Below are 24,080 nucleotides of genomic sequence, written 5' to 3' on the forward strand. Positions count from 1 at the left end.
TTACTTTGTTATTATTCCAAACAATAAACACATTTCAGAGAAAAGAGTGTTCACTTACAACTTGAAGCAAAGAGAGATACCCAAATCCTACATTATCAAAGTTTACTTTCACATTTTTCCATCGGGCAGTCTCATTTCTTTCTATTAGTATTAGGCAATCAGAATGATTATTCACTTCGCTGATGTCAAACATGTCACCAGTTGTGGTGTTAACACAGTGGTAGAATTTGCCAGCAAACAAATTTACGCCCATGATGCTGAAAATTAGCCAGAATATAAGACAAACCAGAAGCACATTCATGATGGATGGAATTGCTCCTAAAAGGGCATTCACAACCACCTAATACACAAATGGAAAAAAAGAAAAGTCAGAATTCTTGTTGGTTAAAAGAAAAGACATTCCCCTAGTAATCTTTAGTCATTCTTTTTTTTTTTTTACTATCAAGATTATTCTAAGATATTTAAAAGCAAAGTAAAAATGTCTTAAAATGAAATGCATTCTTTCATAAGCAATACATTTAGGGAAATGAATTTAGATAATATATCAAAGATAAAAAAGTTTTTAAAAAGAGAGGAGAAAGTATTGAAAGTTTAAAGGGAAAACAAAATCAGAGGAATTTGCTGTCAGATGAAGTCAGAAAATTTTTTATTAGAAAAAGTAAGAATTCCTAACAGAAAATTAACTCATTAAAAAAGGCAATATATTAAAGAATGAAACTAAAATGTTGGGACAAGAGTTGATTTGACTGATATATTTTAGTAAACTAAAAATTCAGATGTATAAATATAAAAAATTATTAAATACCTAATATAATTTTGTCCTTAATTATTCATGCATTGCTATGACTAATAATAATTTTTGCATAAGAAGCAAGACAATTTAGCATTATGTATTTCATTAGATCATCACATCGTTTATTTCAAGCTCCAGTCATATCAGTTGTTTCATTTACTGAGTTTAATTTGATAAACTTATTTTAAATGAAACATAGTAGAAATCAGTTTCTTAGGAAAATAAGAAAAGGAGGGATGCCATTTTTGGGATGATAGCTCCTAAATCTGATGTGATTATATCAAGTTCTGTGCTAAATAATTATCTACTTTTTTTTTTTAATGGAAGCATTTTTGCCCCTCTTATCTTTATTCCTGGACCACAAATTAAAACTCTGAGTTTTTATATTTAGCAACACTGGAGGGAGAACTGTCCTTGCTTCCTTCTCTACAGTTCCCATTGGAGATGCACATGAGTAGCTAAGAGAGAGATAAAGACAGGCCCTAAAATGTTCCTAAGTGGCAGATGACGCCTCAGACTTGAACATTCATAGCTAAGTTGAATTCTACCTGTGTACCTCTATGATTCTTGTCAATCTGAAAGTGGGCCAAAGGAAATAATAAAACCATTAATGACAAAGAGGGGAATGAGAATGAAAAAATGAAGTCAGTTGAATTATCTAGGCAGATCCAGATGATGTGAGCTATGCAGCCTACCAAGCTGACACTTGGCACCTCACCTTTATCTCATGTGGCCGTCTGCATTAATACTACTGAATGAATAAGTCTTTATTTTATACTTCATTTTAAATGTGTGGATACACTTAGATTTCTTTGGATTCAAGATATGAAAGCTGAAATCAAGTTATTATTTATTTCCCTCCTTTTCCAAACATTTTGCCTACCATCCAGATTAAAAAGCTGTTTCTACTGTGTATACACAAAGCACATGTTAAAATGCGTTTATTTGTTTGTTTTTTTACCTACAACACTCAATTTAGCCCATGAGCAGAACACTGGCTACCTATGCCTATTTCTTGAATTCTTTTCACATCAATCTGTAGGTCTCACACTTTTTTCTTCAAAGCCTTTCTCACCTCTATCACTTCTCCATTTTCATGATCGCCACCCTAGTTCTGACATCTGTTAGTACATACTTGTACCATTTTCAGAGTCTTCCAATTTCCTCCTTCCTTTAATTCGTATAAGATGAATTAATCTCCAACTCTCATTTAAAATTATTCAATGGATTCCCACTGATTATCAAACATTTTCCTTACCTTGATGTTCAAACCACTCCTCAATCTACATTTCTAGTTTTAACTTCCCTAGCCACCTAGCCTTCATGCCAATCCAACTAATGTAATTACCATGTGCTAATAACATTACCAGAGAATTGAGATGCCCTTTCCTTTGAAATTCCTTGTCCAATACCTCCCCTTCTGAAACACTCTCTCTTCTCACAAGCTGTAGTTCAAGCAGCACTTCTGTCATGGAGCCTTACTTCACCTCTCAGTTTAGCCTCCAAAATAGAGATGAGTGTTTCCTCTTTTGAATTCAAAAATCAGAATTCCAGCACTGGACAGGACTATAGAGGTACTTTACTACTGCATTCCCATTTGGCAAATGAGAAAAATGAGCTAAGCTAGGTTAAGTTCAGAACGTAGACTAGAAATGGCATCTCGTGTTCCTTCTACTTGACCTCACTAATTTTCCTTAGAGTCACTCGTACTTATCCGGTACCCAGATTGCTCTGTATTAGAGTTAATGAATGGCATTCCCGTAATCTTGACAGATGGTAGCCTTTTTTTTTTTTTTTTTAATTTAAGACGAAAAAATATATTTGTGAATTCTCCAAGCCTTTGAGTGCCTTGAATACAGGAATATAGCAGGTGCTTTGAATACAGGACTACAAAAATGGTGATTGAATGAATGAATGAAGTAAAGGTTAGCTTAGCATTTATTGATCAAAACATAATTTTTAAATGCTATTTCTGGATATGGGATGAGAATAAAGAGCTGAACACAAAATAATTTGGGGTTAGCTAATAAGTCTGAGGGGTTTCTTTTGAAACTGGGGATTGGATTTGCACTAAAATTAACTCTATGTAATTCATGATATAAGCAGCAGTGCCTTTCAAGATACATTTACAATGTTGGCATACATTTGGCCCAGAGAAAACGTTTATTTTTATGAAGGTAAAAGGATTTACTATACAAAGGTCCATTCATATTTAAAATCTCATTAAATTAGGCAATAAAGGATGAGAGAAACGATTGTCTTTTCCCATGAGCCCCAAGCCCTTCCTTGGTTCAGCACAGAGGGAGGGGTATTAACTCCTTTCTGGCTCTAGGGAACTGCAGCAATTGGTTCCCAGGTGGTGAAGGCACTAGACAGAACTGGACTAAACAAGTTGGAAAGAACAAATTGAGGTTTCAGGCTGCATAAAAGGAAGTTCTAAGAAAGGAACTATCTTAATGAATTAATACTAGAGGTTGCTTCTCACAAATGTTTTGCAAAACGTCATCAAAATAGAATTTCTGTATTCTAGCACACAACTCACTCTTACAGAAACTCTTTCTGTCTCTGGTTCATTATCTGCTTCTTAAGTAAATCAACATGAAATGAGGGATTGACAATTAAATATGCAAATTAATGTTGGGAATTTTGATACATGCAGAAATGTCCTCTTGTCTGAATGAATTGTCTTTGAACTTCAAATCAATACTACTCATGGATTGCAATGTTTCTTTAATCAAAATACTGAAAAACTATGTGAATAAAAATCAAAAGTAGGCAAAGTAGAAATCACACATTTTAAAGTATGAAGAAGAGTAATAGAATCTTTTTAAAATCTAATGTCTGCATTTGTTTTGTGGGATTTAATTATGGTAATTATTTTTGAAAGATATGATACATTAATTATCCAAACAAAAATTCCAACTTTTTCTCTCCCTCAAAAATAAAAACTGTCCTCCTTGCACATGATTCCCAAACTTTAAGAATAAACAAAATGTAGATTCATTTTTATTTATGTTTTCACTATGATATCGTCTAAGATACTAAGAGGTTAGTTGGGAGTGACGTAGTCTACAAAGTAAGTTTATACATTAAATTCTATCTTAATACACATAATAAGATGTTTTATTTCTAGGTGGGTGTTCTAGTCTGTATAATTCAAATAAGTGGATCCTTTCATATTTACTTTTCTTTATTTAAAACACAAATCACATGTGCTCACTCAACTCTATCTTAATATATTTTTGCTTTGTTATATTTGAAAAATAACCCCTATAAACTTACACTTAATAAAACATGAGAATGATCACACAATCAATACCAGTTTTATGAAACCTGGAATACTGCACCCTAGCATCTGCTCACACATGCCAACAAGGCAAGGAAGCCACTGCTGGTATCTTGATGTCAATTTTCAGGCCCCGGACCAAAGTAGAAAATAGCAAGTGTTCTTTTAAATGCCTCAAACAGCATCATCATCTTGATAAGTTAAACACTTCACGCAACCATTCTAAACCAGGGTCCCCCACCCTCACCAATCAGATAACCTCCCCATAAATGGATAACTCAGTATACACACATCTAAATCATATTGAGTGAAACTTAATAAAGATATCAGCAGTTGAGGTTCAAATCCACAGAGTGTAAATTCACAAAAGGTATTTTTCTCAAAAGAAAATTTAAGACAATTGAAAATAGGGGATTAGAATGTAAATACTGTATTTTCCTTACTGTGGTGTGATAGTACCCTTCCCAAGCCCTCCCTCATCCCACTAACACAAAGTCACAGTGAAAGGATGAAAGGAAGCAAAAGGGGTAATACAGTACCCATAATAAAGGGCTGAGGGGCGGAACCAGCGCTCCACCCCATCCAAGTTGGAGCAAGATTATCCTATATAAAATAGAAATATATAGTTTGTTATTAGTTAGAAATCTGATATGACAGAACATTTGGTGTTACTTTTTGTATATGATGCTCTCTATCTGTTTACCTATCAATCAAGGCTTGAGTTCTTTTGAAAAAGAAGGTATTTAAGATTTCCTAGACAAGGAAATTAAAAATACAAAATTTATTTTACTTAAGTTATCCATGACATCAATTCACTCAGTTCAATTTTACAAGTTGAAAATTTGGACTGGAAATTTGAAATACAATAAATGTTTCAAAGCTGTCAGCCAGAAATGTGCATAAAACATGCAAAACATAAAGGGCAAAGTGATGATAATTTATTTCTTACTTTCTAACTTCTTATCAAGCACTGTACAACATGCTTTATTTGGTAATGCTGCACTAAAGCACATGCTTTGAAAAAGTGACAAAACAAAAATAAAATGAGCCTGATTTACGCTTTGACATAGCTATTGTGATTTTATGCTGCTAAGGAAAAGAATAAAATGAGAGTTTCTGAATATATTCAAAGCTAACTTCCCAAATATAATCATCATTATTATTTCCATCCTCACCATCATCCATGATTATATTGTTTACAAAGTCAAAAATTCCAAATACCAGAAACAAAGAAACAAAAATAGAATCAGTAATCAGGTTATTGTGTCTCTACAATGCCAAATACATGTTGAAATCACCAGCCGTTTTAGGGTTGTATATATGCCGTCATTAAGAGGCAAGGACCATATTCATAAATCTGACAATTTAAACGATTAGTTCATCTCCTATCAGCATCTATAAGGATTTTGATTTTAAAACTCCAAGTTTCAAAAATTAGTCTCTCCTTATAATATAAAAAGCATTATTGATCAAAATTATAGATAAGGTTATTTCTGTAAAAATTAAAGGCCCACAGGGTCAATATTATTATGGAAATAAGGTGTTAAATATGAAAATATCTGGCCATTTGACTCATGGATTTAATAAACTTCCAAAAGGTCAAATTTGAAATAATTACAATAGCTTCAAATGTTTAGCATTGTTCAGATTTCAGAAAACTTTTCGAATGTATTACTTTGATTCAGCAGAATCAATCAAATGTTTTCCAAAAAAATCAAAAAATGTTTAAGTAGAATGTATAAAAATTATATTTTTCTCCAGAACTGAAACTACCAGTCTAAAACAAAAGTGACATTTTTATTGGAAAATAAACTTAATTTTCACATATCCTGAAGAGAATTTCCAATAACATTTTAGTAAACTGTGAGGATCTCTGTGAGAAATAAAATAAGACCATATTATATTGTGTTAAATTGTTTTCTAGTGAGGAAACATTTTTTATATATGTTAGGGAAATTGCAGAAGTCTTCAATTGAAGATTTCATAAGAAAGTCTTATGTTCTTAAAAGGTGACATTTATAACAAATTTTATTTTAGAAGAACACATAAGGCTATCAACAAACTAGAAAATGCAAATGTAAGTCTACAATACAGCTTGGTTTCTATAAACATAACGAAATCTTAGGCAGCAAAAGAGCAATGTTTTTTCTGTTGGAATCACACTTAGTTCAGCAGCTTTGTTTTAGTAAAAGGAAATTTGATTAAAACAAAGAAACTAAATTTTTATGTTATACATCTTATACATTAATACTTCATATTTTTAAAAAGGCATGGAAAGTAACAAGTCAATAATGGCAAATTTTTTAACCTGTTATGAATCATAGGGAATGCCTTAATATTTCCTTAAAAGGAGTAATATAAAATTTTCTGTGACTCATATAAATGATATTTAAGTTATGGTTAATTTATGAATCATCTATGGTAATGAGTCAAAATTATATTTTCTATTCATTATGTTATAAAAGTTTAAATTCATTTTCATGAAAAATTGTGTAGATTTATATAGTCTTTAAGTTGATATTGCTATTTATATAAATTAAGAAGATTAATGCAGTTATAAATGGAAGCTATATTAACATAACTTTAAAAAAATTTTAAATTCAGTTAATATTTAATATCTACCCTTTAATACATTCAAATAATGCAAACTTTGGCATTGTACAGACAAAATTTTGACAATTAAAAATTTTTTTCCTTTACACTTATATTTAGGCACATGTATGATTCATATTGTTTTCAATAAAACTCATTAAGTACAGTTTAGACTACCACAAATGAGAAGCACATGATGTAGAATTCACTTTAGTTGATTATTATCATCATCATTACACATAGTACTTTAATAGCGCATCTGTTTTTTTGTGTACAGGTTTGTAAGGAAACTCCCAAAATGGATTAGGAAATAAGGTCATTTTAATGAGCACGGCAGATAAATGATATTATATCATTTCAAGGGAGGCCTAAGTTCTCTTGCATATCACCTAGAAGTAAATATGCAACAGATAAAAGGAAAAAGTAGCAATTTGCAAGGATTTGCCATTCCCTTTGCATGCATGAGTTTTCCTTTTTTAAAATTTACTTTAAGAATTTTGTCTCTATACAATACTTCAGGTTCTTTCATTTTCCTTACCCTCATCCCTTCAAAACGTGATAAGGCTCTTAGAGGTCTCAGAGCTCTTAGTGTCCTGAGAGATTTGATGGCGCCAAGTTCTGAGTAACCCAAGGCATTTGCTGTTAAACTGACCAATGAAACCTGCACACACACAAAAGTAAATAAATAGAATCATTGTCATTCAATTTGCAGTTACTATGTAATACAATAATTACAATTTTAAAAAATTTTATTTTATTGAAGTATAGTTATTTACAACATTGTGGTAATTACAATTTTTGTTTATAATCACTCAGAAGATGAATGGCTACATATTTTCAGTAAACCTTTTAAAATTTTAAGGAAATATTTTTAGTTGGATGCAAAGAAAGTAGCTTTCATGATGTTAATTAAAAACTAGTTGAATAAAAAAATTAAATGTCATGTGATTTATTAATTACTCAGTTAGCTAGAAAACTTAAGTAAAAATTGATTTTAAAAAGGAAGAAGTCCAGGTATAGGAAAATGTCATTGATTATTCTTCCTTTATTTTATTAAGTTGCTGCTGAATTTAGGGCTTTGCCAATGGTTAGTAAAAAAATATAAAAACTGCTATTGTACCAGAAAAAGCAAGAAATATCTATCCTGTGTTGGTATTTTCAACTAATTATAATTGATACCCACAGAAATTAATGCGCTGTCATATTAATTTTGAGGTTGATTTTTTTGAAGATGAATTTTTGTTGTCTTGCTAATACTTTGTGTTTTCACTTATCTAAAGTTTATTCCTATGTAAATAATGTAACTTAAAAGTAATTCCATCATGAAACTTACTCAAAATTTTTATACTAATCTAGAGCTTCTGCCATGGTACCTGGCCCAAAATCGCCAGTCAATAAATGTTTACCAAATAAAGAAATAAATAAACTAACTTCATTTGCATGAAATATGCAACTAAAACTAAGAAGTAAAAATTTTAGATGTGTAATTCTCTAAATAAAGACCAAAACTCTGTATCCAGAGTTAGAATTTCTTTGGTTTGAGAATAGCTTGTATTGGATAGTTCCAAATACACTGGATACTATTTTTGCAAAATTTTCTATGTTTAAGTGTATTAAGTTGGCTTACGTTTAATATGCTTTTTAGTTTACTTGAGATGTGCTGTAATTCCTTTTGTCCTTTTTAGAGTGATACGCTGATCCTTATGACATAATTAAAATAGAACCGTGAAAAATAAAAGTATTATTATTGCAAAACTATAAAATTCCCTTCAGAATTATTTTCCTAAAATATTTTGGAAATGGCTATTAAAAACCAACTCGTAATAATAAATAAAATCATCATTCTTCCACTAAAAAATTCAGACATGGAATAAGCATAATAGAGAAAAGCAAAGCTCAGGAATTTTCAAAAGAATTAAATTATATTTAGATTTAAAGCCTAGTGTGAAAAATTATGAGCAGTTGAAATATGATATAACTTCTAATGCTTGAAATCTCAAATATTAGAAACTTTTTCTCTTTGTGACATGCTGAAGCAATTATTCTTTTGAGGTTTCTTTCTTTTTTTTATTGAGGTATATTTGATTTACAATATTATACTAGTTTTAGCTGTACAACATAGTAGTTCAAAATTTTTATAGATTATACTCCATTTAAAGTTACTATAAATATTGGCTATATTCCCTGTGTTGTATAATACATCCCTGTAGCTTATTTATTTCATACATAGTAGTTTGTACCTTTTAGTCCCCTACCCCTATTGTGTCCCTCCCCCATTCCCTCTCCCCACTGATAACCACTAGTGTGTTCTCTATATCTGTGAGTCTGTTTCTGTTTTGTTATATTGACTAGTTTGCTTTACTCTTAGATTCCACATATAAGTGATAACATACAGTATTTGTCTTTTCCTGTCTGACTTATTTCAGGTCCATCTGTGTTGTTGCATATGGGAAAATTTCATTCTTTTCTATGGTTGAGTAGCATTCTATTGTGTATATATGTATATATATATATATACACATATATATCACATCTTCTTTACCCATTCATCTGTTGATGGACACTTAGGTTGCTTCCATATCTTGGCTTCCATATCTTGGCTTCCATATCTTTATATTATTATAAATAATACTGCTGTGAACATTGGGGTGCATGTACCTTTTCAAATTAGTGTTTTCATTTTCTCCGGATATATACCCAGGAGCGGAATTGCTGGATCATATGATAGTTCTATTTTTAGCTTTTTTAGAAACCTCCATACTGTTTTCCATAGTGGCTGCACCAATTTATATTCCCACCAACAGTGTACAATGGTTCCCTTTTCTCTACATCCCCGCCAATATTTGTTATTTGTGGTCTTTTTGAAGATAGCCATTCTGAAAGGTGTGAGGTGATACTTCATTGTGGTTTTGATTTGCATTTCCCTGATGATTAGCAATGTTGAACATCTTTTCATGTGCCTATTGGCCCTCTGCATTTTCTCCTTGGAAAAATTTCTATTCAGTTCTGCCCATTTTTAATTTAGTTGCTTGTTTGTTTGATGCTGAGTTGTATGAGCTGTTTGTATATGTTGGATATGAACCCCTTATCACTCTTTTGAGGCTTTTTTCAATTCACTCATTTCATAGTAACACTGTTAAGCTTTTCAAATATCTCTGGGTTTGCCTTTTTTCAGAATTAAAGAGATATAATATATATGCATGACCCTTAGTTCTAGAAATACTTTCCATAAGAAATCTGCATAGTTCTGCTGGATTATCATTTTTGGGTAATAAAACTGTTGCCTATGAAGTTTGTAATATTTCGAACACACTTTTCTAAAACTGAAATTATGCCAAACTTATAACATATAACATGATGTTTACCTTTAACAAATCTCAAAAGCAGCCACTTGTTTTGGGTAGAAGAAGTATTAATCATTAGGTTTACAAACTCTGTGAAGGGCTGTTGGTACATTACGGGCTTGCTGCAAATCTATAGTTACACTGGGGAAACTCCCCATCACAGGATGAAGTAGAGTTTTTCACTACACCCCGTACATCTTACTTCCTATAATGGAGTTATAATCTATATAATCTACTCTTTAAACATATCCTTTAAAAACTTTGAGAAGATCAAAAAGAATTTTTAAAAATTGACATTAGCTTCCACCATCATCACTGTTTATTGAATGTCTTTAACTCTGTATGCACTAATATCATCATTTTACAGAGTCAAAAGCCAAGTTACTCAGTGGCACACAACCAATCAGTGGTGGGGCTGGGATTCAAACTCGATTCTGTCTGATTCACAATGGTAAGTAATTTAAACAACATACCCTATTTCACCACTCTCCCTACAAAGTTCTGATACGTTTTTTCCCAGCTTTTTATTCTAGATAACCACCACAAATCCCATCCCCCCATGCTAAATCAGTACTAATTTAGCTTATTTCTTACAAAAACTACACTATTATTCAGTGAATTAGTTTAGTGTCTATTAAGTAGCATATCCTGTCAACATAACAGAGTGATCAAAGATTCACTATTTTAGAATTCGTTTATAGATAAGACAAATTACCTTGAATGGAAGACAAAGATAGGAGGATACTTACATCAACAATTAAGAAGTCTAGCCAACACCAGGCATTGGTGAAATATGTCTGATAGCCATATGCCACCCATTTTAGAAGCATTTCCAGAATGAAAATGTAAGTGAAAACCTTATCAGCATATTCCAACATTGTCTTGATCGTCTTTCGCTGATCAATATATATATCCTCAAATGCCTATAAAGAAAAGTTATGCATTTTAGCTTTCTGAAACTATTATACTATTATAACTATTATAAGCTATTTTTTCTGACCACATATAAATATCTTTTCCTGATTTTATATATATGACACTTCATTGGAATAGGAGGGCAGAGGAAGAGCAGCTATCGCTGTCTTTTCTTTCTCTCAAAGATCTTTTAATGAATCAGGAGAAAAGTTATGCTCTCTATTGATATAACTGGAAGGAAGAAGTAAAAGCATAACTCTAATGAATTAATTTGACTTGTTCAGGAAATAGTTCTTGATGTCACATCTTGATGCTGCTACCCTAACTTGAAGTTATTTATTCCTTTTGTTTCATATCTTTTGCTTCCTCCTGTTGGCTTTTTTTATTTTTATTTTTTGCCAGAGAAAGGAGGTTGAAGAAATAAAAAGTGAAGGCTTATATTTTTCATAAAGCAGAAATTGTAATTGATCATCACATTGCCTAATTTTACTATACAGTTGAGTTCATTTGTCCCCTTCATTTTGTTGATAGTTTATATTTCTCAGCAAAGATATGGTGTGAGAAGGATGGTAAGATGAAATTACTTCTCATTTAGACTCTAATATGTATTCTTCTTCTAATATGAACCTCACTTGATATTTTATATCTAAGTATATATTCATTTAAATGGTGAAAAACTATTTCTAGTCTAAAGTGGCATGTAGATAAAATTTATTTCATCAGAGAAATATGCAGAAAAATATAGGCCTGTGTTAGAATTATACACTTTTAAGTTAAAGAAACCTAAGTAATTGCGTTTCAATCAGGCAAGTTCTATCATCTTTCCATCCTTTATCTATCTATCTATCTATCTATCAATCAATCTATCTATCTATCTATCTATCTACATCTATCTTATGGCTTAAGTAGTCTATTTGTGTCAGCATTTTTCTGAAATGCTATCTATATGCTATCATTTATATTTTTGTAAACGATTTTCATATAAAAAGAAATTGATTCTGATGAACACTTTTATATAGAGAGAAACCAGTCCTTAAATGATCCCTTAGGCACGCTGCCCAATATTTATTGTTACCAATATCCATTGTTCTCTGAGTAGCATAAGAACAGTGGACACAATTCAAAACGGACAGAGAAGTGGTTCCTAAGGACTTATTGACTGTCCATAAAGAGATAATAATAATATCATTCATAAACAAAATTCATCAGAACTTAGAAGTTATATCCCCCAATCACAGGACTTTACTGTAGTTGCCATGCTTACTTTCTTATTAAAATATGAGTAATAAAATACTCATGTTCTTTGGTTATAATGAATAAACTAGAGAGACAAATTTGGGGGGTTACTTAATAATAAGCAAAAATTAATAAATAGCTTGTTAGAAGTATATGTATACATAATAAAAGTAAATCCAGAACTGCATAGTTATACATTGTATATAGTCTGTAAGAATGAAGTGGGGTAATTAAAGATGCACTGGAGATGGGTAGAAGGGTGGGTGGGTGGGGATATGGGTGGATGGGTGTATGGATGGATGGATATAGCGAAGCACATATGTTTAAGGAAGAAGTCATAAATGGAGATAACAGTTTGGGGGTTATCAAACAGAGGTGATGGCTGATTCCATGGAAATGGATGTAGAATGAGGGTTCAGGAAAAATAATGCATTGGATAATAAAACAATGCTACAGAAAGGATTAATAAGTCATTAGTATTAGGTGATTCTAAGACTTGGCATTATAGCACGTTTGCTTAATATTCACTCACCAGAGCACCACTACTAAGGAGAATCATGAAAACAATGAAGGTCTCAAACCAGTTATGTTCAACTATTCGGAAACACGTTCTTCTCAGGTTCCACCATTGTTTTCCTCTCCCTTCCTCCACACTAATTTGACAACATTTGAATCTTTGTACACAGCCTGCAAGTATAATGTTCAAACAGGAGGAGGTAAATAACTTCTGCTGCTTCAATGATACCCTTTGGCGTGTCCCGGATTCATCTTCTCATTGCTACTGCCATCTCTATCTTGCTAGGATAACTCTCTAAGCCTGGAGTAGTAAGAGCACATCCATTAGCAGAGTGAAGTTGTGAAAATTATTCAGCCTCTTTAAATGGTTCCCTGGATAATACCTGTTTTTTTCTGACCCAACTGCTATTGTCCAAGAAAGAACGTTGTAAAGTACAAGTACATGTTAAGTAGCTTTGCCTTGTACTATATCATCCTATTGCACTTTGTTGAAGTCACTCTAGGAAAGGACTTCAAAGTGAAAATTAATAATAAGCAGAAAACGTCCCTTTTAAAGAGGATGCAGAGTAATAATAAAGTTCTCACCCAACAATGCTGTTTATTACTGTTTAGGTTCTCTTGTGGTGCTTCTAGAAGAGCTTATATAATTTTCAAGATTAATTTAGTCCACTAAAATGTGATTTGCATAGTCCTGCTTTGATTTGGTGTTGCCTTCCCTATACTGCTTTCACTCACTCTAACAAGAATTAAATCAACAGGAACCATAATGGAAAAGAATATAAAAAAGAATGTATATATATAAAGCTGAATCACTTTGTTGTACAGCAGAAATTAACACAACATTGTAAATCAACTATACTCCAATAAAAAAAATAAAATTAAAAAAATAATTAAATCAACAGAAATTTGTGAGCACCTTTGTAATCACCATAGAGGATATTAAAAAAAGAAAAAAGAAAAAGAGAAAAAAAGTAAAAAGGTACAGAACATGGACTTGCCCCCAAGAAACCTACAATCTGGTTTAAGAACAGATATAAACAAAAGAACCCTGCCTCAAGTCAAAAAAAAATCAGGTATGCTTGAAGAAAAGGGAGAAAGGAGGGGAAGGGAAAGAAGGGAAGGAAGGAAGGAAAGGAGGAAGGGAGGAAGAAAGCCAGTAAAGATACATATAACAGTTCAGAAGAGAAAGAGAAATAGAAGAACCCTCATAAGATAATACATGATTAGTTATCAGGTGAATTAAAGAATATCTTTATTTATAGCTATTCAGAGGAATAAGAAGTTTTTTCCACCATGGTCAGATGAAGGTAGTTTTGAGGACTTTGAGTGATGTGTATAATTTATACAGGAAAAGAGGGAGAAAATATATATCAGGCCTATGAGGAAAAAAATCACAAAATAGAGAATATGCAAGTATATTCATATCTTCAAAACTCAAATTCCCAAGAAACTCAGACCATGGGAAATATTAATCATGGAGAAAACAAAGCTCTTAGACTATTGTCCATATTGTGTCAGGCTCAACTAGATACTGTGCAGGGATCAGGTATCGGGCAGTACTTATTTCCTGTTTCACCCAGCAAGCATTGGAAAATAATGATTTTGTTAAAAAAATACATTTGAGCATTTGCAACTCATTTGACTTTAACAGTTAAAAAATTATTTTTAAAGTAACTTTTGTGTATGAGAATTTTGACTAGTGTTTAAGATGCCAACTTATTCCGAAATCACCATTTTATTTGAAATATTATAAATTAGTCATTAGTTTTGGTTACATTAAAACATCTTTTCTCCATGTTCAGGGTCCCTCACACATAATGGGCAGATATAACCAAAACATAACATGAGATTTTAAATCTGTTAGCATATAAGAGGTAATTGAAATAGATTGACTACCAAGTTCTATTCTGAGTGGTCCATTTTGGGTGATCAACAGCTAAAAAAAAACTGCACTCTATAATTGGAAGATTAACATGAAGATCATGTTCTTTACCTTCAGTGAAACAGGCTTCAGGTTCAAGGGTTTCCTCAGGTTCCACTACAGGCTGTTCCTCGGCAGGTGTTCCAATGTCTACAGTGCTGCCTTCGGATGAGCTACTGCTTTCATTAAGTTTCTGAGCATGAGATGGACATAAAAAGTAAATCACTTTAATTTTGGTACCTAAGAAATAGCCTAGCAAGAAAGGATTAGTACAATGAACTGATTCTGGATTCTCCTTGAAATGAAGAGATTTTAAGATTAGAGCAAAAGAATGATTGAATAAGAAGGGGAAATAAGGAAATCATCTATGGAAACTCCTTTACCATAATTTGCAATGTATGAAGTCAGATTGCTATGTTATAAAGTTACAAACGGCCATCAAAAACATGTACTAAGCAAACCACTGTCCTATGAATTAGAGAAGCCCCAGAGGGAGGGGTGGGAGAGGGGAAGTTAGTGATAATCGTTATCACTTTACAAATGATAAAAGTAAGGTTTAGACAGGTTAAGTAACTTGTCTAATGTCATATAACCAACAAGTGAGAAAGCCAAGATTTGAGAGAATTATTCCTAAGCCCAAAGCCCATGCTCTAACTTCTGTGCAACCACCCTGTTTCTGAAATAAAAGAAACAGTGTATTCACATGCTTATCATTCTTCCATCAATTTAAAAGCGGAAATAATCCATAGAAAAACTATCAAGATGAGTCTAACAGATGAAGAGAATCTACCATTCAATCTTGAAGTGAAACACAAAAACAAAAAGAAAGACACCTTGTTTATAACATAAACCAATAATGGAATTTTACATAATACATATATTCAGTGTCTTCATGAAAATTATTTCATCAGATGCAAAAAACTAACTTTTGGGTAGGTGTAGACATGAGTTCTATTTAATCTTTGTTTACAGTAATTATGCCAAACTAATTATATACTTGTTATAAAACAAATGTCATAATAGTAATTTAAGCACCAGCAATAATAAAACATTTTGGTATAATATTACTTTAACTCACAGAGAAATTTTTTTAAAATACTGTTTGAAAAGTCTTTAAAATTTCTGGACAAATTCAGCTTTTGCTTATCACAGTTGTTCACACATAGTGCTAAATATCAGGCTCCATATCAAACTTTGTATCCATTACTAAATATCATTATTGGTCACCCAGATTTCAGTTTTCAAGTTAGCAACTGTGAGTACTGATGTGAACCTAAAATAATATAAAATTAATTTGTTTATGTCTACTTATTTCCTTCCTAAATATCCTCCCTGATGTGGCTTGCCTAGATGATGATAAAATTAAATTGATACCTTTTTTTATGTATACTTACTCCAGGTCTTACTGGGTCAGACTTTCTCCAGATGAGAGCTGTTGCCAATATATCCAACTTTATTCTTAAGAATATTCTTTAAAATTATCTATTCTCGTCTTATAACCCAACTTTGTAATACGTTACCAGTTACTATACTTCTAAGCATATTTTCCCTTTAATGCATACAGTTGGGAGTCAATCTACATTTTAGAAAATTTAAAAGGATATAAAAGATGATTAAATGCCCATTATTAGTACTCAGTTGGAAGATGTGCTCCTGGAAAGTTCCCAGGAATAGACAAGTGATCCTCTAGATGTTTACAAATTAATTTCCAAACGCATCTTAAGCAATGTAAGTATATTCCATGATCTGCCTGGACTATGGCAGGAAAGTAGAAGTGTGCCTAGTGTCACTTAAACTCAGCATGCTCTTAATTAAAGACATGTCTTTTTGTTTTGTTTTTTTTTTCTATCCTAAACCTACTTTTTAAACCAAGTTCCTGATTCTGATTCTTTGCAATATCATTCTTTCAGCACCTAGACTCAAATCTCCTTGTCTTATTCACTTCAAATATTGACAGTAAAGTCATTTAATTCGACCTTTGAAATAACTCTTCTCTCAGTTTCATCTTCCAAATTCTTATGAACTCTCTGTTCACTACTGTCACTTCTTTTTTGGACAGCTATAAATAATAAGTTCATCCTTATTCTAGCCTCACCTAATTCTAGACCTTTGTGGACCACAAAGCCTGACTTATGCTACATGCCCAATAAATGTTTGGTGAATGAATGAATACCTCTGTTTCAGATATTACTACCAAATGAAATTTCTGTCTCCAACTTAGCTTTCTAACCAAATTTCCCAAATCTATCTTTCACAGAAGCTGTCCTTTAGTCAAGGTGAACTTCTTAATGTTCTCTGGCTTTTGCTTATAGTGGTTTTTGCCCATCATTGTGGAAGAAGAATAATTACTCTCTCATCTTCACCACTTTATCTGCACAATTCTTTCGGCACATACTTCTTTTTATTTAGCCCACCTCCATACTAACTGACTTACCAAGCTAACGATGCTTGGCATTTTCTCTGTAGAACACAATGACTGATGCTGGTGGTGTGCTGATATTTTCTCAGGAGGTTGGCTACACTCTGGTACACCTGTGCATCTCTGCTTCCACCTGGTGAGTTGTGTACTTATCAAGAATAAGTTATGTTTGTGTTCAAATCAACCTGTACTATTGTAAATTAATGTAATTATAGAATTTACTCTTGCATAATTTGATAAAATGAGTTTGAAAACAAAGTTATTGTATTCATAAAAACTAAGTTGAAATCATTGCATAAACTTAATAAAGACAAATCTCTCATACATATACAAACACATAAAAAAAAATTGTAAAATTAGGTGTGAATAATTATTTTTAAAAAGGGGTATCTAGGGACTTCCCTGGTGGTCTAGTGGGGGGCACAGGTTCAATCCCTGGTTGGGGAGCTAAGATTCCACATGCCCTGGGCATGGCCAAAAAATGGGGGGGTATCTGGGATATAAATTTCTGGAAGGATGCTAAATTCAGGTTGCCTTATAAGGTTCTTTAAAATCTTTGTCCTCTTTGAAAAACCTAAACTGGACCCATAGATGATGAATTACAGGTGTGGCTCATGCTAAAGTGATGATGCAGAACTGCAAACAATGAACCCGGACTGGAACAAGAGGCCCAAAGGCACATTTTAATGTAAGTATGTATCAGTTTTCAAAATGAAGCAGTTTAATGTTTGGGATTGGAAGGAGTTTGTATACATTTCAGGAATGGTACATGATTACAGATTCGATTTTTAAATTTAGTATTCATATCTGGTTTAAATAACTCCCTAAAGCAACATTTTGCAAAAGAAGCCTGGTAAACCACATCCTGGCTGACCCCCTTGATAGACCCTGATTCTCACACTAGCGAGGGAAACTTGCCCCACCTTTGTCATACTGACATCAGATAAAATGACAAGTGAATGTTAGAAAGACCAAACTACAGGGCTTCCCTGGTGGCGCAGTGGTTGGGAGTCTGCCTGCCAATGCAGGGGACACGGGTTCGAGCCCTGGTCTAGGGAAGATCCCACATGCCGCGGAGCAACTAAGCCCGTGAGCCACAACTACTGAGCCTGCGCGTCTGGAGCCTGTGCTCCGCAACGGGAGAGGACGCGAGGAGAGGCCCGCGCACCGCGATGAAGAGTGGCCCCCGCTCTCCACAGCTGGAGAAAGCCCTCGCACAGAAACGAAGACCCAACACAGCCAAAAATAAATAAGTAAATTTATATTAAAAAAAAAGACCAAACCACAGGCAAGTAGGCTCAGGCCAGTTAATATACTGTAGATAAATTATGCTAACCAGAGAAAAAAGTTAGTGTTTTTTCTATAAGTTCATACATAATGTAAATAAATAGCATTAGTGTGAAAAAGAAAAAAAAAAAAACACACACAAAATGAAACAGATATAGAAGTGACTGAGCTGAAGTGTTCCTAGGCAATGCACCAGAGGCAACAAGGGTTTTGACTGATGAGCTAAATAAAGAACATTAATAAGTAAATTTAAAATTGAATAATAAATGTATTAAATAAAATAGATTAAAATACATAAAAAATTAATAAATTGAACTCTAGCTTATTGAGTCATTGGCATCATCTTAGGATTCTGCTGACAACTCTAAAGTTTGTGTGTTTTATTGATTTTTTTTTCCTAAGAACCACGTGCTATACTAATATCATCTGCTACATTGATAATTCATTAATTTCTCTTTATTTATGTTCCCTTTGTTTTGTTGTTCTTTTTCTAATTTCTCAAACTAAGTTCTTTATCATGTTCTTTCATCCTTTCTTGACCATCCTTGTTAATAGTAAGACATTCAATGACTGCTTGGTCCAATTTCATAGATTTTGGAAGAAAAAGTTCTTATTGTTTGGGAGGATATTTTAAATTTTTCAAGTGGTTATATTTTTTCTATCATTTTGTTATTAATTTCTCATTTAACTGCATTGTGATTAGCTAATAACCCTATATGATATCTTCTATCTTGAATTTATTGGTATAATAGCCCTACAATGTCTGCTTGTTTGAATTTATTGAGACTTACTTTGAAATTTGTATAAATATGTCAATATCATGGGCCACTGAAAATAAGAATTCTCTGTACATATAATTTTTGAGATAACATACATTTATAACATTTTTGCTATTTATATTATTCAAATTATCAATGTCCTTATTTAATTTTTCTTTGATTCATCACAGACTAAAAGAATTGTATTAAAACTCTCACAACCAATATACTTTCATTAATATACTCTTATATTTCTCATTGTTGAAATCAAAGATGATGCGGTTCTGAGTTCTTTATTTGGTGGGAGTAATAACACTATTACTCAAAATGGGAAGAATTTTTGGATGTATGGAAAGAGTCCATCTCTATATTAGCACATGAGATATGAATTCAGATAAAATACTAAATAAATTGGACAACAGCAAAACTAAAACATTCTCAAATAAGTACTTGTATTGATTTAAAAACCAATAAGGACAATTCGTTTTTCCTTCTTTTGTTCTTACATTGAAATTTAATTTTATTTTGAAATTCACCATTCACATAATAAAGCAATTGGTTCTCATGGTCTTTGAGATTAATAGACTATTTAAATATCCATTTTAATGTTTATTAAGCCGTTAATCAACCTTTAATTTACTAATTTCCAAACGAGCTAGTTCATTTAAAAATATGTATATTTTCACATGTAAATCTCAATAGCTCAATTTCTGTAAGGACTTACATCGTCCGTGTATTTTTGGCAGGCTGACAATAAGTGAGCAGAGAGAATGCAGGAACCACGGCGTATCTGCAGCATCCGCTTTGCCTTGTACATCAGGGCATTCAATAACCACTTAATAACTACAACCCTGATGGGAAGAGCATTTTTCCTCCTCAATGGATTTGTGCAACATTTCATGCTTTTAAAAAATGTTCTGTACTATAGTAAATGATTTTGACCTTGAGGGTGAAGCAAAACAAAGGAAAGCAAATAGTACACTCTACAGTATTTCTCTGAGTAAGTGATTAAATGGTTTTTTTTTGTTGTTGCTCTCTGACTTGATCTTAGGATGTTTATGCTTTTATTTTAGACTTGGTTTGTTACAGGGAGCTTATTTATAGGGTTTACTAGAAGTTCAATTTATAATGTGATAAAAATATATTAAAAATACATCTGGAATTTAAGGGTCAAAAGGATACAGAATATGTGTGTATATATATGTGTATACACATATATATTTTTTATTTCTGAAAAAATACATATTTTAAAAGCTAGGCATATACTATTTTAAAGGTGGAAATTTTACTGTTGTTTTATATATATATATACCTATTAACATATATGTTTAAGATATATATCTTAAATCATACATAGTTGAGATGCTCAACCTTAAAAATATTAGTATTAATATTTCATTGTGTACACTGTGCATTAGTAAATATTTCTAGTGTACACTAAGCATATTAAAAATTAAAATGACTTCTATTAAAAACTCTCAGCAAGGCAACAATATAATATCAAAGGAACAGACTCTGTATTGAGATTTAGCATTTCCACAGAGCAGTTAGAAAAGTCAAATATTAACTCATTAATTCCCATATCATCCCTACAACTCAGATGATTTCTTCATCGAGCTTTACATTGGAAGGACAATCTTTGGTGGATTATTCATATATAATAAATATAAAATCTTCTTATTAATTGTGAAATCTACTGTTATTCAAACACTTGCCTAAGGTAGGGGTAAAGGTGAAGAAATACAGCTCTGATATACTCTGATTTCTGCTTTAAAGTATGTCAAAAGTGAATTTTTATATAGGTGATTAGCTATAAAGGAACAAAGGAGGTATAACCTCTCATTACATAATGGGCCAAGAGAAAATTATTGTGATTGCAAATGAATTAGAAGCAAAAAATTGCAAAATTGCATTTATAATTCCCAAGCTAGAAAGCAAAATTGTAAACCAAATAATTTCCATTGTTAAATTTATTTTGCTGAATGAGTGCAGAATCTCTAATATTCTTTTGACATTAATTTTTAATGTTAAATGATAACATATTTAACAAATATTTTTTACATGTCTACTGGATAGGGGAACTGTATAACTACAGTGAAAGGGTGAAGAGTTCTCTTTTGAGTCAGACAAGCTTGGGTTTGAATCACAATGACTGGTTTTATGGACTTTAGGCAATTATCTTGACCTCCATAAGCTGTAGTTTCTAATTTGTAAAATGATCCCTACTTTACATGGTTGTCATAAGGACTGAACAAGATAACACATGGAATAACTCAGTCTAAGAAGAACAGGGTAGAAAAAAGTGACATTTGGGGCCAGAAGGATGAGTTGGGGTGGGAGTGATTCAGGTGAAGAAATATGGGGTAGGAGAATATCCCAGATAGAGGGAACAGGAATGAAGATCAGAACCTGATAAAGCATAAGGAGTTTTAGGAAACAAAAGATCAGTGTAGTTGGCTGGGGAGGGGTGGGAAGTACTATTACATGAGGCTGGAAAGGTCAGTAATGGTCACTTTTGCAGGGACTTGTAGGCCATGTTAAGAAGTATAGACTGGGAGCAATGGGCAGCTCCTGAAAGGTTAGAAAGCCAAAAGAGCTATGGCCAGATTTACCTTTTAGAAAGACCACTTATCATTATGTGGGAACTGGACTAGTGAAGAGAATATGAATGTGGGAGCCCTTTTTGGAGGCTGTAGCAGTAAAACTGAGAGATGATGGAGGTCTGACATTGGGTGGAGGTGGTGGGGATGCAGAGTAGACAAAGACAAGGTAGCATTGGTGATACCTGGTGTAATAAGGGAGAGGGAGTTTGGGTATCCGTTGGCTAGATGGTAGTACTCTTCATGGAGAGTAGTTGCCATCTCATAGGGATCATGGTCCTGAGGAACTATATAGCTCAAGACAAGGAAATAGGCAAGGGCTGAAGGGACACTCCCAGTCAATACCCGGATGGGACTCTACAAAGTGTTCCCTGAGCATCTGTCAGGCAATGATACGAAAATTCTGACTGTTTTCTTTTCTCCTCCATCTTCCTTCCTCCCTGCCCTCTCCCCAGGGAGGAGAAGCTTCTTAAAGAGTAAGCTGCTAACTTAATTTGACTTAGGAATAGTCTTGCTTAGTTTATTCTATCTGTACACTTTCAAAAAATATAACTGATAAAAATGTATTCAGGAAAAGTGAGATTAACTTACATGATGCCAATTAACATTGATCAAGCACCTCATTTGTGCCAGGTACAGCACTAGTTACTAGAAATACAAAGGTGTATATGACCACAGTTCTTGTTCTCAAGTTGCTCACAAGATTAGTAAGTAGGATAGACAGATACACAACAGAGAAATAGAGTGCAGTATAGACATTTCATGTTATGCAGGTAGTAATTCTACTTAGGGGAGTCTCAGAGCCTTGCCCAGAATAAGAATTGCAGGTATCATGAGCAACAAACAACAATATGTTTGAGTGAATAAATTGACAGTGTCTTGAAAGACAACTCAAAGTTCCTTTTTTTGTTTTGCTAGATTTTGCAGAGAATGACAGGGATAAGAAGAGAATTTCTAATAAGAAATTATGGAGTCAAAAGGTATAATCTTCATGGAACTATGTGACTAGAACTGAAATAAGTCATGAGATATTAGACTGGTGAAATAGATCTTCTCAAGACCATCAAGTTGCTCATGATAAAGACTGCCCTTCTCCCCCCCCATAGAAATGTGTTTCAGATGGTAATTCTATTGATATTGGTGAAATAATAGGATGAGGAGTGGGGGGATGGTCAAGATTGGAGACGGATTTAGGAGATAAAATCTACAGGATTTGGCAGTAAATTTGATGAGGGGCTTCCAATTAGAGAAGTTGAGAAGGACTTCAGGCTTCTTGTAATCTATTTGAGAAGGAGATCATATGGTTGGGAGGAAAGTAGCTTGGACTTTTGTAAGCCAGGGAATGACGACTCTTAAAGATTTAGGAAATGATGCAGATATCAAGTAAAATAGGGCCACTGAACTTGGCAATTAAGAGAACACTGGTGATTTTTGAGAGAGAAGAGTAAAGGTGGAAACCAGAGATGATGCTTTAAGATGACTGAGCAGTGGAAATGGGAGACAGCGAGCACAAGTTATCTTTTAAAGAAGATCAGCAATGAATTCAAGGAAGAAATTACAAAAGAAACTTAAGAAAGGGAAAAAAATCAAAGGAATAACTTTTAAAATTTACATGATTTTATTTTATTTTAGAATGAGAGAGTCTTGACCATTTAAACAAGCTTGTGGTAAGGGCTTAGAAAGAAGAAGAAACTGTAATACAAGATGGAGGCAAAACGTGCTGTATCAGAGACCATGAGGTAAAGAGACAGTATAGATAAAAAAGTGTGGAGGCATATATACCTATCTCCCAGTAGATTCTTAATATCCCCAGATATGTTGTCTGACATTTTTCTACAGGGAAAATTGTTATCGTGATGTTCGTAAATTTGGATATTTGCAAAAGTCTCGGTATATATCCATTTGATTCAAGATTAATCAAAGACTTCCTATTCTTATTTCTTTATTTAACACACATTTACTTACTATATGCTAGGCACTGTGATGAATGTGGGCCATACTGTGTTATATGAAATAAGCTTAATTCCTGTTCTTATGCACATTTTAAAACTGACTATTGTTCACATAAGGCATTCACTGTGGACCTTTATGTGGTAGCACAAATTTAATTTGCTGATATTCAGCAATGTACAACAGGTTGAAAGTTATCATGTGTTCTTCAATCTATATCATGTCCAATAAAGATAAAAGTATTAAATGAGAAAATATCAGCAAAGCAGTAAGTAAATATTATTTTAACACAGGTAATATCATTGGGAGGACAAATGGGATCTAGAGTTAACTGTTCGTTACGCATTTATTCATTCATTTAATAAACATTTTTTATGTGCTGTGGACTTAAGGTGAGTAAGACATGTTTGGTGTTTCCCCTGTTCTCAAAGACTTTATAAGCTAATGATGTAACCACAGAAGT

General features: G+C 32.8%; 1 protein-coding gene across 2 annotated transcripts in view; it reads right to left on the reverse strand.

The window, feature by feature from the left end:
* LOC102998353 (sodium channel protein type 1 subunit alpha) overlaps positions 1–24,080 on the reverse strand; it is a 136,318-nt gene that overhangs the window by 13,469 nt on the left and 98,769 nt on the right. The window contains exons 18-22 of one of the 2 annotated variants that reach the window (XM_007183215.3): positions 14,676–14,796; positions 12,699–12,853; positions 10,765–10,938; positions 7,210–7,332; positions 59–340 (exon numbers count right to left, since the gene is read on the reverse strand). In XM_007183215.3, the coding sequence (XP_007183277.1) occupies positions 59–340; positions 7,210–7,332; positions 10,765–10,938; positions 12,699–12,853; positions 14,676–14,796 (855 nt within the window). The remainder of the gene's footprint in view (positions 1–58; positions 341–7,209; positions 7,333–10,764; positions 10,939–12,698; positions 12,854–14,675; positions 14,797–24,080) is intronic. The other variant, XM_007183214.3, reaches the window with a different exon arrangement.

This window comes from Balaenoptera acutorostrata, chromosome 8 (assembly GCF_949987535.1).
Source record: "Balaenoptera acutorostrata chromosome 8, mBalAcu1.1, whole genome shotgun sequence".
In the NCBI taxonomy this organism is placed as follows: Eukaryota; Metazoa; Chordata; class Mammalia; order Artiodactyla; family Balaenopteridae; genus Balaenoptera; species Balaenoptera acutorostrata.